The sequence below is a fragment of the Streptopelia decaocto genome (genome assembly GCF_964273445.1).
Source record: "Streptopelia decaocto genome assembly, chromosome: 2".
Classification (NCBI taxonomy): Eukaryota; Metazoa; Chordata; class Aves; order Columbiformes; family Columbidae; genus Streptopelia; species Streptopelia decaocto.
The window spans coordinates 114498292-114515720 of NC_138655.1; the positions used below are offsets into that span (position 1 = coordinate 114498292).

The 17429-nt window shown below is 41.1% G+C and overlaps 1 protein-coding gene across 1 annotated transcript in view; it reads right to left on the minus strand.

The window, feature by feature from the left end:
• NPSR1 (neuropeptide S receptor 1) overlaps positions 1–17429 on the minus strand; it is a gene marked incomplete at both ends in the record, with an annotated part of 58870 nt that overhangs the window by 10936 nt on the left and 30505 nt on the right. Inside the window, 3 exons of the mRNA XM_082043786.1 lie at positions 2119–2320; positions 7059–7152; positions 7496–7599. Of these exons, the coding sequence (XP_081899912.1) occupies positions 2119–2320; positions 7059–7152; positions 7496–7599 (400 nt within the window). The remainder of the gene's footprint in view (positions 1–2118; positions 2321–7058; positions 7153–7495; positions 7600–17429) is intronic.

The window sequence follows — 17429 nt, forward strand, 5'->3', positions numbered from 1 at the left end:
GATGCTTAATTCATGTCTCAGCTGTCAGGGCAATCTCATGAAATGCCAGTTTCACTGCCTTTCCCTTTCCCTTGTGTCTCCATCACCTTCTTGCTTCTGGGGATTTGCTGTAAAGCCAGTCTCAGAGCTGATCTGGTTTGAATATCTTCCTTTGGCAGGGAGCAGGGGAGCATAATGCCAGCAGCTTTGAAAAATTTCGTGCTATGTACCTTGCCTTTTCCTGCCAAACAAGTATATAGGCCACGTAGAAAGCAGTGTCAGATCTGTAATAGAAAGCCTGAGAATCTTTAAGTTTGAGCATGAAGATGTTTCACACACCTGTGGAATGACTGCTAAGTGGACAGGCTATGGCCCTTTTTCCTAAAACACTTAAGATGTTGGCTAGAATTTCCTGATTACTAGCTACTTGAGAAAATTCATAACAAAACTTCTCTCATAGTAACATCCAGCTTCAAAGTTTTCTAGTGTCATTTCTTTTGCACAGTTAAATTACCTTTTGTTTCTTCTGTGTGTGTTTATTCTTCTTTGCTGCTAGTGCTGGGCTACAGATCCAGCCACATCTTTATTTGCTTATTCCCAAGAAATTTTTTTGGCTTATTTAAAACTAGGCTGGTTTTAAGACACAGGAAAACATACAAAGAGAAATAATCCTCTCCATGAAGGCAGAGCAATTGGACAACCTGGGAGTAGTTTTTCTCTATTGCTATCATGTCATTTCTTTAAGGAGAACATTTCACGATTTTGTTTGTTATATCTGTGCAATCTGGTACAAAAATAGAAGGTTTAGCAAACTGATGCATTATGAGTAAAGCATAAAAGCTTTTCCTTCTCTTCAGGGAGGAACACTGGTCAATGTTGAATTCATATAAAAAAGTCAGCTAGATGAGTTCAAGCACCATGTTTTTGGTTCTATCAGAGATAAACTTGTCTCCATTAGAAGCTGCAGAACTTAATCTCTTTGATTAAACAGTAAAAAAGTTCATTGCAGAACTCAGCTGGAAAGGATCTAAAGCCATGACATGGTCTTTATCATTTAGCTTATGTAGCCAGTCCTATCATCATCTAGAAAAGATCAGCCTTCTCAACCAGCTGTCACCTGGGCTACTAAGGAGCAGGAAGCTAACGGAGACTTATGGCTCATCACCTGCTGGATGGGCCAAGAGAGATGTCCAAGGGACATGAAAACATACCTCCTCTCTCACAGCTTAAATAGCATGTCATCCAATTATTGAGAAAAAATTGAGTCCCAGCAAGCCTTCTTTGCAAATAGAAGAGATGGACATCAATAAATCCTATTGTAACTATGCTACTGAAAGAGAATAATAGGGAAAGAAAGGAAAATAATACACCTGAGCTCGGAGAACAAGTTACCGACACCAGCAGCCTTTCAAGGCAGTTAAGAAGCCTCACACCTCTTCTGTATCAGTTTTTGTCTGCTCCTTTGCATTGTTAGCTCCTCACAGCTAGATAACTTTTATTTAACAGTGGCTAATGGCTGCACCCCAGAGAAGGCAATAAAATTAGTCTGGGATATTGGTTGACCTCAGTTTAAAAGCAGATGCTGCTGAAGATCACTTTTGTGATTCCAGGCAAATCAGTCTCAAATATTTGCAGGTCAGGTTTCCCACAAAATGGGAAGAATTTTATCTGTTCATATTTTAGGAGTGGTTGGCAGCTTCAAACACTTGGAGATTTCTTTCCAATTCTGGTGAAGAAACAGTCCTCTAGTACTATGAAGCTTGAGAGCACTTTAAGTTAATTTCAGTTTAATTACCATTAAGAGTGCTTTCCTCTTCTTTTATCAAAACTATGTTTTTTCTTAATAGTTAGACATCCTTACTGGATTTATAAGGATACATTTCAAGCCTGAATCTGTGGAGATAAGTGGGTACACTTAGAGATCCAGTCCTTTTTTTCAGAAAAAAAAAATGTTCCTAGCTATTAATACTGCATGGAGAACACCCAGGGCAAGTACAGCGACCCATGCATTATGTTATAGAAACTGAAGCATCAATAAGGCAGGTGAAATTGTAATGAATGAGTAGAAATTAAAACATTAAGCTGATTGCACACTTGACAGCTTTCACCACATGCTTGCTGGCTGCAGTTAAGGCTTACCTGATAATGATCAGAGGAATGAAGTACACCAGGAAAGCCACCACTGTCATGTAGGGTATCCAGTAGGAGTCATCAGGCCATAGAGCCCAGCACTGTACTTCCCCGTTGGAGAGCTGCCGTTTCCCAAAAATAATCAGAGTCGGTATGGAAAACAGGAAAGAGAGACCCCAGGCCACTCCAATAAGAACTTTCGCCTGTCTTTCTGTGCAACAGAGTCAAACAGAGGGTGTTAATGGGGGTGCTGGTGCGACTGGCCACTTGTAGCAGTACTGACAGAAAGGCAGGGAGGAGGAGGAAATTGGGTGAAGAAAAGGAATTTTGGTGTGCAGCTGCTTCGTGCTGAAAAGACTGCAGGGGAGAAGGTTTAATCTCTTTCTTATGATAAAAACTCATGTTGTTATGGGCTTGTGTTTTAAATGTTCTATTTAAAGATGCTAACGGTCCAATGAATCTGAAACACCATGAGAAAGGCACTTGTCAGGGTCAGCAAGTCAGAAACATGAGACGTGAAAGGTTCCTCTGTGCCACCAAGAAAACATCTTGAACAAACGCAAGGGACCACAGGCTTACCCTGCTGCATACTCTTATCCTCACACAGCAAAGCGCCTGTCAGCAGGAAGACACAGAGACAGAAAAGAGGGAGCCTTTGTTCTTTGGCAGGCTGTGACCAGAAAGGGTTAATTAAAGCATAAACTAGGTTGGAGTGTACTGGATGTACTGGAGTGTACTGGATGTACTGGATGTACAGGGGGAAAATGTCCTTCTTGTGATGGTAATTAAACAACTTTATGCATCTTGTAGTGAGAAAGCTTGCAAAACACATCCTATCAGGAAAGAGAAAGTGCCTCTGTTCAGGATTGGAATGGAATTGCACAGATGTCTCCCTTTAACTCCAGCCACAACTCAACTGCCCCAATGAAATGTGGTCCTGGAGAGCTCAGGCATCTCCTGCAGTTCACTGTAGTGTTACAGCAATCAAATCCAGCTCCTGATGATGGGAACATGCCCAAGCAGTGCTAAGGTTGGACCACTAACCTTGAGACAGGGCAGATGATAGTGGGATGGTGCTCAAGTGCTCAGCCCTATTTTATCTGCCACAGCAAACATCGACTAGAAGATCCTGCTGGATCTCGTGGTGAACATCAGGAACTGAAGAATCCTGAAACACTTGGCAGGTTTAGGCTACTGATTCCCCTTGACTTCTGGCCTCCTCTGCTGCCAAGTGGGGAAATCTAGTAGGAAACCAAATGATGTCTGATGGGGCACATGGAATTTTGTAAAAACCAATGGGTTGGAGCAAACAGTCCCAAGGCATTCATTTTCACAACTCTGCATCTTCTGACTAAATCTCTGTATCTCTAGCTGAGAAGTTTGGGGAAAAAAGGCTGATCTGTGAAGTACCAGTGATTCTCAGCAGCAGTTATTCCTCCTGAGTCAGATTGTGACAGGAACAGATGGGGGCAGATTTTTTGATCTGTGAAGCTTTGGTGTTGAAACATTTTATTGTCCTACAAAATACCCGAGGTTGTGTGTAAAACAGAAAATCACTTTAAATTATGCATATCAAGAAGAATGTCTTTCTTCCTTGAAGCTCTAAGAGCAATATGAAAGTGTGTGGGAGAAACATTCAAAAAGCAATTTTATGCTTTATAAAACATCAGTTGCAAATATTCACTTATCCTGCTCATTTTTAAATGCTACCCACGTTCAACAAAATACAGTCTTGCTAATCTAGGGCTTAAGGGAACTGTGATGACATTGACGTGAGAGAGTTAGATTAAGTCTATAAATATTGCACAGGCAGGAGAGAACCATAAAGTTTCCCAAAGCATAACAGAATAAACTTAGCAAAAGGGATATTAAAAGTAAGTTTCATAAAATATTTCCTGACAGAAAGGGCTTTTAGATTGTGAGCTCACTACTTAACAACATACATGCAAGCCTCAGTCAGGCCCACTTGTCTGTTTCTAAGGGGAAAAGATCATACTTGGATAATATACTTTATGTTTTGCACTGTGTAGCAACACCCTTGATTTGAAGAGAAGTAGGAAATTTGGGTTGGGCAAGAGTGTTATTTTATCTTTGTTTTTTATAAAACAGTAGCTGCAATGTTCGTTTATTCTTGTTTTTAAATGTCCCGCGTGTTTGCTATAATATGGTCTTGCTAGCTAAAAGAGTTTTACGGGGCACTGATAGTATCTAGGTAAGTAGACTTTTGTTTTATCAGAATAATATTAATTGGCTGCCTCATAAGCAGTTTTTTTAATGTTGTTTGTTTGTTTGTAAATACTCTAATATGCTCTAAATGCCAGCAAATCATATAGCTAGAACTGTATCAATTATCTCAGTATTTTCCTTTAAAAACAATATTGCTCTTTAAACTGAGAGTTTTTCATACTGAGATGATCAAGACTAACACCCAGGGTTGGTGTGGAAGTCTCAGTCGTGAGCTCTGGCACTGACTCACCTCACAGATGTTTTCATGCCACCATCCCCTTCACTTGGACTCTGCCATCTGTGCACTGTGGCAGCAGTTTTGTGCACATCTGCCTCCTCCCAGCAACATGTGGCAGGAAGGCACCTCTTGGGAGGAGCTTTGCTCTTTGCTGCTGAGAATGGCAATGCTGTGCAATCCTTTTATAAAGCCATTGCCATTTTAAAATTGGATTTTAAATCTGGAGAGAGAGACCTGTTCCAGAGTCGCATTGATCTGATGTACCTTAGTGTCATTTCCAGGCCAAAGCCTTGCAAGGGGCAGTTTACACCTATTTGGGATTTGTCTTTTACTGAAGCAGTTCTTTTGTTGCTAGTTCTCTAGTTTGTATACTGCTTGCATATACCTTTTCAATGTCGTGAAAAATTTATAAAATATCTTCTGCTATAACTTCTCGGTTTCTTTTCAATCTTTATTTTACGATTTATTCTTAAACAGCCCCTTTAGTTATTGCATTAAGTGCCTCATACAGTAGACTTGTTAGGATTAGAATGTACAATTCTTCCACATCCTGCACTTTCTGTGGTAATTTATGTATTTGCAAAGTATGTACATAATATTTAACTGTTGGCATTTGTTTTCTTGCAACGTGCAGTTCATTACAAATGCTTTTTAACCGGACTTGAAGCAATTTTAAAAATAAAAAAAAATTTTTTTTGACATTTTCAAAGCAAAATGTTTGATTTTTTTTTTTTTTCTAAAATGATATTTCAAGGCTACTTGGAAACATAACTTTGAAAATTGGTAAGGAGAAACAACTCTTTTGTTTCTTGATTGAAGGATTCTAAAAAGAAATTGCCACAAGGTTGACGCAGAACTCTTTCTTAGGTTTCTCTGTGTCATCACCAATGACAAAGTTTTGTAAATCTTTGTTCCCTGTCTGCAGAATAGCTAAGAGGTCATTTCAAAAGCTCCTGACACAACATCTCCCCTAAGCATAGCTGGGTGCAAAGGGTGAATATTTATGTATATTCCAGGAAGCTGCTATGGTAAATATACCTCTCTAGATAGTTCTTTTGAATTGACAGCTGCTGCTTTTTTTTTTTGCCTCTGAATGTGGTCTTTGCTTGTCCATCAGTGTGCAGCCAGCCCTTGCCAGAGACAGGTGAGCTTTGCCAGCATTATCTCTACTCATGGCCTGTTTCCCTCCCAGAGCTGCACCCAGCTGATGGCTCTGCTGCCCCTCAGCTGGGTGCAATGTCTGCTTTTCTCCAGAAAAGAAAAAGCTTAGTTGTTTAAGTATATGAAATGGCACTGAGTTTTTAAAAAAGGGCTTTTATAAAGATTTAAGGTGGTTTGGTAGGGGTTTTTTTTCAACTTCAAAGTGATTTGCAAAAGTTAGCCACCAAATGCTTTGCAAACCCAGGTGGTAATTTAACAAGTTCTGCTTTTCCTGAACCACGTAGGAAGATGAATTGTTAGGGACCCTGTCTCACAGCTCGCTCCCCTCAGCTGTCAGTCAGTGCTTCAGGTGGTTTATGAGCCCTCCCCAGCCTGGCATAATGTTGGCTGCAGGAGTGTGTCAAGCCTCCCAAAGCCCACAGAGAAAACCTTGATATCAATCTCCCCACCCTGAAAAAGTTGGTCTGCATGCTGGGAAGTATCAGGCTAAATTTCACACAAGTATTTGAAGTTTTCAGATCTTAACATCTGCCAAAGCTGCACCACTGCCTGGGCTGTAATTGATTCATAGGTTTTTAAGGCCAGAAGGGACCATTAATCCGATCCCCTGAATAGAGCAGACTCTCAAAAGCCATCATTATGCCAAAACAAGAGAGATATTTGTGTCTGATTAAAGCACATCTTCCAGACCTCATGGTTCTTGTAACTGTTCTCCTTTCTCCCCACCTGCTATTTCTGTTTATTCACTCAGTGTAACATACTTAATGTCCCACTTTAGGCTCTGTAGGAAAGAAATCATGTTCTTTAAATTGTACTGCTAAGCAGCCAGGATCTATTTGAGTGCTGTAAAAATAACAAATAGAAGAAATTTTAAGAAACAATAGATACCCAAACTTATATGCTATAGCTTTTGAAGTTCTCTTACCAAACTATCCTATGAACTGCACTCTATCCAAATTATTTTTTAGTTTGAACAAACAGACAGTACAGCTGTTGTGGCTCCTAGAATCAATACAGTTGTATGAGGGATAGTTTTTGCCCATAATAACCTTCTCAAAATGCTGGAAGATAATGAAAACCTCTATACTTTTAAAAATGTCATTTCATTCTTTGCTAACACAACGCTTATAAAAACTGCTGAGGGCTAAGTGCAGCTTAATAAATCTTGAAACCACAGATTCTTTGCCATTTGGAAAACCATAATGGTATCCAAATGTTGCTGCAGCAGGAATGAATAATTCATGGCAACAAGGTTAAGAATTTTGAAACTAAAAAACTATGCAATAATAACCATAGCAATAGCAAGGTACAGAAATTCTCCTACCTCCTTGCAAGAACTTCATTGGGTAAACTATGGCATGATACCGGTCTATACTTAGTGACACAAGGACATAAGTTGAGGCATATAGAAGGACCACCTGCGGCAGAAAGTATATGGCAGCAACTGAGACACATTTATTGTAGAAAATAATGTCATTGAGAAGACTGAACTAAGAATATTTGAAAAAATTTACTGAAAAAAAGAAAAAACAACTTGTGTTTTTACCCACACCTTTTTCCTTTATCTCATCCACAAAATTTGAAATAAAACTATTTAATATGCTTTAATTAAAAGTGTTTCAGCTTTAAGCGAACACTTTTTGCATTTATCACTTCTGATTCTATGAAAATATCTATACAGCATTTTTGTCAGGGTTTATTACTATGAACACACAAAGTCATGCGAGCTTGGGCATACAGGGAAGCACAAGGTTTCTATACCTGGAAATAGCGAACGACTCTGCAAACGATATCAGGAGCCATGAAATCTCCAGTGTAGCGCCAAATTATGTCCGTCATTATATTTATGAGTCCTGTGAATGAATCTGCAAAGGAAATTAACTGAAGAAACATTAAAAGAAGCAAACACACAACTGCAGGTGAGCCACAAAGGGAGGTATGACATTTGGGATGTACCAACTCCCCCGGTCTTGAGGGCAGCCGCGTCATGACTTGTCAGTCAAGTGTGGATAAAATATAACATTGAAGAAGCTGTAGGTTAGTGTCTAAGTGTGTTGGCTTGATTCCAGCCTCTAACTATTTAATGTTCTTTTTTTGTCTTTTATTTCACTGTAAAAAGTCATACGTCTCCTGCGAAAGCACCTGGGGTGAAATCCAAATGCTGCTGAAGTTAGTGGAAATTTTGTCAGGATTTTATTTGCAAATTTAATTATTTAATGACTAAGCCTGCCCTGTCAGCTTAAAGTTAACCTACTTATGCCTGTACTTCTCCTGTAGTCTGCTCACCAAACTAAATATACCTCAGGCCATCTTTTTTTTAAGAAAATCTGAGGAGATAGTCCAGCCTTTATTCTGCTGCTTATTGAACAAATGAGAGCTCATAGTGATGCAAGTTTTACAAAGGAACTGCAAGAGCTGACATTGCTATTGTACACATGGGCAATATTAAGTTTTGTCTTTAAAACCAAGATAATAAAAAAGTTCTCTCCCTGTGAGACAGGATAAATGTTTTAAGTGCTGTCCATCACAGAAAACGTGCGTCAATCCAGTGTTCTGTTGCTTCAAGTAACACAGCGTGTTGCTCCTCTTGCACAGATTACCACAAAGGGAGAAGGCAGGTTGGGAAAACATTTTGTGCAATTTGTCAGGACAAAAACAAGTAATACAAAGAAATAGCTTCAATCCATGTTTAAAGAACTTAGAATGGTGAGGTAAAATGTTTTGTTTTGATACCACCATTTTATACATTCAAAAGTCACTGCTAAAATTTATTGTGACAAAGGCATTCTTTTTTTTAACAATAAACAGTTTGTACCAGTATTTCCAAACAAGCACATATGGGTTTGGCAAAATGAGTTTCTTCTAAACCCTTTGAAATTACAGAAATTCCAGATACCCCTAGCTGGAAATTGAAATCTCAGCTTAATGCTTTAGAAGAAGCAACTTGGTTTGATTCACTGGAAAACTAGGAATATTTTTTCTGTATCAGTAATCCTTTATCTCCTCTTTTTCTTCAAGGTTCAGTTCAAAATGAAATTAGGACAGAAACATCATTGTCATTGCATGTAACTACATTGCCTCCCTCTTCATTACTTTATCATTCAATTAATTCTGGTTTGTTCTTTCCCCTCCTGGTATTTCCCAGCCTCATTTTCTCTCTTTTCTCTCTTCCCCTCCCTCCAGAGGGAGGCTGGATCAGAGGTGACATCCAGAAGGCCCCTCCAACCAGCACTTCTGCCTTGTCTGCTCTCACACCCGCACAAAACAACAGAAAATCATGGTTTGAAACCTGGTGTTAAATGTTGTTCATTGATTAGAGTGATAGGGACAAGGGATGACTGTTCTTTTGATCACTATAGTGGCTTTAACACTTTATGGAAAAGATTGCAGCTGTATATAATTAAGTTGGTCTTTGAAGAAACCAGAGAGTTTGAGAGTTTCAAAAAGTGAAACACATCCTTCAGCAGTGGTTCAAACACAGCTCTTCCCCTTTCCTTACTCCTGAATTATTGATTCATATTGTCTCTCCAGTAATGAAATATTAATTAGCTCAAAGTAATACACATCAATAGAACTTCACCTCAGGGTATCCTCCAGCTTTTGTTGGTTTGAGAATCCACCAAGCAGGTGCTAAACCAGGATCCAGCTTCCCTCCAGAGGAGGAAGGTGCAGGGGCTGCCCTCCCTCCTACATATCTAAGGTTGCCCAGAGAGGTGGTAGGTGGCCCATCCCTGAAGACATTCAAGGTCAGGCTGGACAGGGCTCTGAGCAATGTTATCTAGTTGAAGATGTTCCCGCTCATTGCAGGAGGATTGGACTAGATGAACTTTGAAGGTCACTTCCAAACCAAACTATTCTCTGATTCTTAGTGCTTTCTAGAGAAAAGGGAAGGAGGAAACACACCTCAGCTGTCTCCTCATTTTTCTTTTCTCAACACCATTTTGCCATCTGTTTCCAATGCACTAGGAAATTGCTTTGGAGGTGCATCCTGCAGGTGAGAGATGAGCCAGTGTCCTGGTGGTCTCTAGTACGCCGAGTGCAGAGCTGCCTACAGGGTGCAAGCAATTTGGGCAGGCCCAGAAACACACTTCTAGTGTAACCCACACCAGCTTTTTAGTTTGCATCTGGAGTACTTTGCTGGCTCATGTGATGGAGAAGCCACAGGGGAAATGAGCCTTTGCTTCACTTGGTGCTTAACCCAAAGGTGCCCTCCAGGGGTGCCCCTCATGCACCTCACGACATTCAGCTTCCAGCCAGTGCTCAGGTGGAGGGACCATGGCAGGGTTTTCTTGGCTGATGCAGATCCCACCCCTGCCAAACGCACAGTGTGGATATCAGCTCTATCTTCATCATGCCACAGGTCTGTTCCTGCTGCACAGTGTTACCTACCAAGATAGAATCATAGAATCATATAGCTATAGACTGAAGAAATTCAGGAGCTTTAAAGACAACTGGGAACTGTCTTTTCCTTGAAAGCTTTTGGGTGAGGTTTTCAGGTGACTGCGAAGGCTTTTAAACAACGTTTAACATTAACAGCTGCTTTGTGCTGGCAGCCACAGCTTCTCTCCCCCAGTGCTACATTTTAGGAGCTCTTTGTGCCAAGTTTCTACATCCCGGCAAAGGGTCCAGCACATGCTGCTCCAAGCACGGGCCCCCATGCACAACACATGTGTGTGCCCAAGCAGATGCTGTCAGCTGTGTGTGTGCACCAAGTTAGCCAGATTTCTCAGTACCCTTTAGTTGTCGAAACATTCTCCCACACAATGTCCTCATGCCCTCTGCAGGTTTCAGAAATCAATCAATCTTACCAAATACCAGACCAGCTTTTCTCACTCCTTTTCTCTTCTACCGCCTGCTCCAAGGGGCGCTTCTTATCCTGTCTCTTCAAAGGACCAGATTCTCTCAGTCTGACCCAAGTGCACACATTTAAAGGATTTGTCACACAGACAAAGGTCACCTTACATAGGCCTGCCAAGTAGATAACATGCTTCATGCAGGTGATCAAACAGCACACAGGAAAAATGCAGCAAACCTACATATTTTGACAAAGAATTTGTGCTACTGCTCCCTACTGCATACACTCTAATGCATGGTTTCTGTGTATTGTTTTCTGTTACATGTATATCATTCCCTCTCTAGTCACCTAACTGGTTACCCCTGTGTTAAGCATACATGCAGCATCATATCCACTTCTTGCCCTGAATGTCCCAGCTGGCCATTTCTTGCTTTGTGTCCTCCCCTCTCCAGTGTCAGAAGTACCTGGTGCAAAATATTATTAGTGATTTAGAAAAAGAATGTGCTGCTCATTATTCTGTTATCTTACTGCTCATCACAGCTGCAATAATTAAACTTCATGTTTTTAATACCTTCACAACGTTGCTTTAGCCTACACGCCCCCTTTCACACCAATCCCCAGTGTGTCAGTGCCATAAATCTGATACACAGATTCCAAATTACCAGCAGAGCTTTAGTCACTGGTAGATGAATCCTCCTCACCCACGTATCATCTCAGGTGCAATTACAGCCACTATCGCAGTGTCTTGAAATTCTCATTCGTCATGTAATTTGAATTTCTGTAGCACAGGTTAGTGTGTAGAAGTCAGATGATTTCAGCAACACGGTCTCAGATGATCACACATTCCCTGGCTGCTTTTGGCAAGCCTACACTTTGATGTGTGTCATTGTATGACATCATTGACGTCCTAAGTGGTAAATGTCAAGTATAGGAAACCAATATAGCCATTTTATCACTCTAAACCCTTGATGTACTCATTACTGCTGGTATCCTCACTGTTCCTTACCAAGCTGGTGGCTTGCACATTAGATACATTTGTTCTTTCACTGATGAATGTTCCTGGGCCAAATGGCACCAAGCGTGTTCCTGAAAACAGTGCTAATCAGCACTCACTTGCAACTGTGTGCAAGCTTGTCTTTGCCACTACTTTCTTAATATTACTCATTTTTGTTTTTACCAAGAAGTGGTGAGTGTACTGTGGTTCTGTGTCTGCATTGCTAGGCAACTGTGTGGTTATAGGCTTAATTAATTCCTCAGAAAAATAGGCAGAAAATCAGGTAATGGCATATATTCTCTTTTGATAGAAAATAAAAATACCAGAAATTGATAGTTTGTGACATTCAACATAAGCCAAATGCATATTCACTAAATGATGCAGACAAAACTACTACTTCTTGAAGAGAAGACAACAGCACTACTGTGATGGTGATGTTGCAGCTTGCTCTGGAAGGGAGGTGGAGTTTCTATAAATGAATTTAAAATAAAAATTCCATGAGACTTCAATAAAAAGAAAAAGTAGAGCGAGGTAGGGAGGAAAGAAGGCTTTGCCTAGGGTGCTGAGGGAAGGAAAACATTGGGGTTTGCGTGACTTGGACCATGAAGCAGGCAGTTCTACAACCCTTCAGCTGCCTGTTGCCACCATGGCCGCAGCCAGTTCTCAAAGTCAGAACTAACACCTGCCTTTAGAAACCTGTCAGCATTTCAAAATGCAGCATTTTAAAAAAGTGTTTATCAAAAAGACCAAGACAATGACTGAGAAGGAGAAGCATCCTATTCTTAGAGGAAACTGAAACAACCTGAATATAGTGCTACGACACCTGTGGCTGGGAAATACAGCAGGTTTGGAAACAACCTGTGAAAATCCTGGGCCCTAAAGGTCAGTTTTACCCCAATCTCCATCGTGCTCAGCAAAATCCTTTTGGATTTTTTACAGGCATGACTGAGTGCAGGCATTGCCTCTATGCACTTGAGCACAGGAATCGGTCAGTTCAGGAGAGGATTGCAGCAGCTTTGGGTGGTGGGCGCTGCCTTGTATGACTGACAAGCACAAAAATATGAAAAACACTGCCCTTAGAGGGACAAATCTGAACACGGGCTCGTTGTTGCTGTGAGAAACATTTTCATGGCAAAATACCTTTCACAGAGATGTAGGTCCATTATAGAAAACAAATGGAGGTAATTAGTGATCTGGAATGGGAATAGAGAGAGGTTACAACTGTCTCAGTTAATGTGTTCATAGAAATTCATTGACTTGATGGCATTACCAAAGGGATGTACCTTGTTCAGACTTTAGGATATTTCTTTTGTTACAACTAAGGAGGTTAAGGCAAAAATCTGTGCATAGTCCACAAGATAATATCTCTATTATTTGATTATTAGTACTGACACCACTCTTCCCTTAAGACATTTACCCTGGAGATGCTGAAAGTGTTTTGTGTCAGTAGTGAGGAGCAGATTGCTGGTAAGCTGCAATGGGTTAAAAAGCTCCACATGTCATCTCATCTCAGCTGCAGTTTGATATATTTTTCCCCTGCTGAGAACAGTCCTATTAAGTTGGATGTAGTGAGCCATGACTTTTTGGTGAAGCTGTGCCTCTTCCTGAAATTGCATCCCTCTTTCCATGTCACTTGCAGAATTATTCCATTTTAATGAGGGGTGTTTTGTTCTGCTTTGTTGATGGCACTAAGCTGCACAAGGCACCCCAGCAGCAGCAACATTTTGTAAGGCAAGACAGGGGGTGTGAGTTCCTCCTCAGGGCTGAGCATTTCACGTGGCTCATTTTTTTTGGACCTCACGATGTTCATTCCCATTAACAACCACTCCCCAAAGAGCACATCCTCTGGCAGCATCAGAAGCAGCAGTTTACTAACACCTGCCTGCAAAGGAGTGATACAAACTTAAAAACAAAAATGGCATCACTGCTCCATTACAGCAATAAGGTTCTGTTCTTGATTTCTGAAGTGATGAGGCAGCCATCACTGCTCTGCCATTGCTGTTCTGTATCAGTCTCAGGGTGCTGTCAACTAATAAGAGTCAGTGCCATGAACTTGCCTTGCAAATTAGTAAAACCCCTAGCTGGTTTTGTTACAGACCTGAGGGTACAAGCAATTTGAATTTAAGTTTATTTAGGGCTCCTGAAGTGTCAGGTCGGCTCGAGGACAGGCACAGGGGAGAGAGAGCAGGAGAAACTGCCCTGCCTCCCACAGACACCCCTGCAGCTCATTTCATTACATCCTTACTCTCATTCTTCCCTTAGTTTGTGTTTTTTACTGAGAACACCGCATGTGGCTTTGCAAGTATACACTGCACTGAAATGATTTTGTGACCGTGTTAGCTAGAAAATGTACCTGGCCCTCTTCTTTCATTCAGCAGCTGATGATATAATAGGTACCTGCTCTGGGCACCTATAAGACAAGATACCCACAAGATACTTAGAAGATGCCTTTAAAAATGATTACATTTTAGTTCTTAAAACACTGAGCCCCCAGGAGCCCAGTGCAGTGCCTGTCCATGCAGCTGTGGTGCCACGAGGGGCTGCACATGGGGCACAGATGGGTGCTAAGTGCCCAGGGGTGAGAGCCACCCTCACACTTTCACCCTTTGATAGCCAGATTGTCCTCTTTGCAACCCCTTCCCGTGCGTTTGTCTGAGTTTGTGGTTGTTTCCACCATTGCAGAGCATCTGGGCATGTTGTTGGAAACGGGGCCTAGTGGGGGGATGGCTGGCACCCCCAGGAGCTGCTGTGAACCCACCCACACTGAATTTAACTCTTTTAAAAGTGCTGATGTGGAGCAGATGTGGTTGTGCTTAGATGGTGCCAGGTGCCAGCTCTCTTCCAAAGAATCCCTGGAAAAGTGGGCAGAAGTGTGAGCCGAAATTCAGGGTGCGGTAAGCTTTTCTGAGGAACCAGCAAGCACACCCACAGACACTTTGTTCTGCTGCCGTGCTTGTGCTGGAGCACACGTGAGGCAGCAATTTGCCACAGGTACCAACGATGTGTACTATGCCACTCCTGTGTGTTTTCTCCTTCAGGCCTGGCAGCCTGGAGCAGAACACAAAATGTAATGGATGAAACAAAACCCACTTGAACATGTTGAAGAGGAAACCTGTTCAGTTCCCTGTTAAAGCTATGCAGATTTTTTTTGCACTGCCAGAAGTAATGATGCTTTTTTTCTCTTTCTAGCTCATAGGAAGTGACAGGAAAATTTATTGCACTGGGTGAGCATTTTATTTATTTATTGCATTTCTTACATTTCTGCTTCAAGGTCCCCACACCCTGAGATGAGGCAGGCCCTGTTAGGCTAGATGTTGTAAAGGGTGGATATATTTAGGGTCGAGCCTCACTTCAGAGCTCATCCAGGTTAAAAGATTAAATGCTGAGAAAAGCACGTAATGTGCAATGTTAACCTCTTAAGATACAGTGTTTACAAAAGATCTGGAGAGCAGGTCCCTAGGAATTAAAATTCAACATGCCCTGCTACTGTGAAGGGCATTAAGGTTGGGTTTGTTTTGTTTGTTTGTTTTTCAATTTGCCTTTATTAATAAATCTTTTCCTATCATTTCTTCCCACCCCACTCTTGTCATAGAAATACAGCTGGAGTGTCACAGGGGGCTGGACTGAACTGGCAGTGCTGCAGGAGGGAGCACAGCACCCACCAAAACAGGGCAGGACAACTGGAACAGCAGTGGCACATCAAATGCGGGAAAGAATGAGCAAGGAGGAGGACTTGGCTTATAATACCAGGTCATCCACATCAGCAATGGCTTCAGTCATTCAGAAAAACTGGTTCCTCCCGCAAAGGTGAAGAACTGATTGGAGAATTGTTTTCTTGTAAAATCATGATGTATCATGAACCAGTCAGGAAAATAAAGGCAGATGATTTCCATTCAAATGCCCCCTTCTTCAGACCTCTGCCAATGCCTTCGTTTGAGATTGGCAGTTTCTCTTAGGAGTGTGTGGGGGCAGGTGAAGCTGATGATAATTCTGAATGTTAGAACAAAATTCCCATCTTGTGTTATTTACACATGGATGAGAGCATGATCTACTATATCAAACATTATTTTGTTGTATGCAGTTGCTCAGTGGGAAGTTCTGCATGAAGAGAGAAATTTTTTGAACAGATAATATAGAATCAGCTGAACAGAGTTTCACACTGGGGTTTGAAGAGTGGACAAAGAGTTTTAACACCTGTTTACACAACAAGCAATGGCAAACCTGCAAAAAACATAATTAAGATTCCTGCTGTATTGAGTCCTGTGGCTGTAGGGTTTGAAATAGGAATCAAGCTTCTTTAGGTATACAACCATATGGCTTACAAATACCTGAATATCTAAGTCAAAGTTAAGCCAACAAGTGTTTGATCACTATTGTTAAATTGTTGTGAAAGGATATTTCAAATGCAACTTATTAATTTAACTCCCCTTCTCTTCTTCAGGCAGAGCAGAAGAGGTAGAAAGAATAAAAGCAGTGTGTGGGGGCAAACCCTGAACAGGGGAGGCTGGCCTTAGTGTAAATGCAGAAGAATCAGCTTGTCTTATCTACACACTGGAAAATAAGTACATGCCTTCTTAAAGGACACACAAATCACACCATTTCTAACTCATTGCCTCTTCATTTATTTCAAGTGATGCCTGTACCTCTAACATTTTTCAAGAAGAAATGTATCTTCTAAGGTATCAAGTACCAAATAAGTCCGTTTTAATTCTGTCCTTCCACGTCTTTTACAGAGTTTCTTTTGTTATTTCCTCTCAATTCCCTTACTCATCCTTTTCGGGAACTCTTTATCTCAAGTATTTTAAGGACTGCGTGCTCATATCTTGGGCACAACAGCAGCTCTACAGTTTTTCTCATCTAAAAAATATGGCCTATTCTGGGAATATTTTCTGTTGGCATAATACAGGCATTCTGGTCCCTATAGTGACCAAACACCTGCACTTCTTACAATCCTGTCTAAGTAGGCTCAGATATAGTTGATATACATACTTAAATCTAGGTAGGAATGGTAAGAATAAAGCCTTCTTTCCTCTCCTCATGGCAAATGGTGAATCAGATTCCCAGGGTGCTCAAGCAGTGAGACTGCATGCTGCAGCTCAATTTTTGTCCAACCTTAGGCTTGCAATTACAGAACGGTAGAACAATTTTTGGACCTGCTTTGTCTCCCCTGGTGTTTGCTGGTAGCATGAACAAAAGCATACTGGTAAGATTCGTTGGGGAATTGCCTTGTAAAATCATCATGTGGAAAAGGTAGCTCATGCAAATGTATATTGAGCTGCTTTCCATTAAATATACTGCAATGCCAGAATAGGCTGAATATTTCGTAACATAAGGTCCAGATCTCAATCTATAAATGGGCTGAACTTGGCCAAAATGGACTTCTAAGCATTTGGTATTGATAGAATAACTAAGTCTCTGTAGTACTCTATGTGATATCTTTGACCCGAATTCCACAAATTCTGTTAAACCTTTGTAAGCATGTGGTAACCAGCTAAAACAGGGGTATCAAAATCATTTTCACCAGGGGCCACATCAGCCTGGCGGTTGCCTTCAGAGGGATGAATGTAATTTTAGGACTGTATAAATGTAACTACTCCTACATCCCTGAGCTAGACAATGTAGTTTAAGGAAGTGACTTTTGGCAGAAAACCTGCAAAGTAGATGAATGCAGGTTGTACAGGTCGACAGATGAGGAAGTATGGCATGAAAATGCTGGGTGTTTTGTCCCATAGTCTTTTGGAAAGATGGGAAAAAGAAAAAGTCTTCTGTTGTTGGTGGCACAAAGACAATCTGTCTCAGGATCACAAATAAATATCACTGGTTTAATATGCAAGAAGGGAATGGAAAAAAAATCCATTCTTAATGGGCGTTTTTGTTTCAGTGCTTTTTAGTGCATGCAAAGGCTC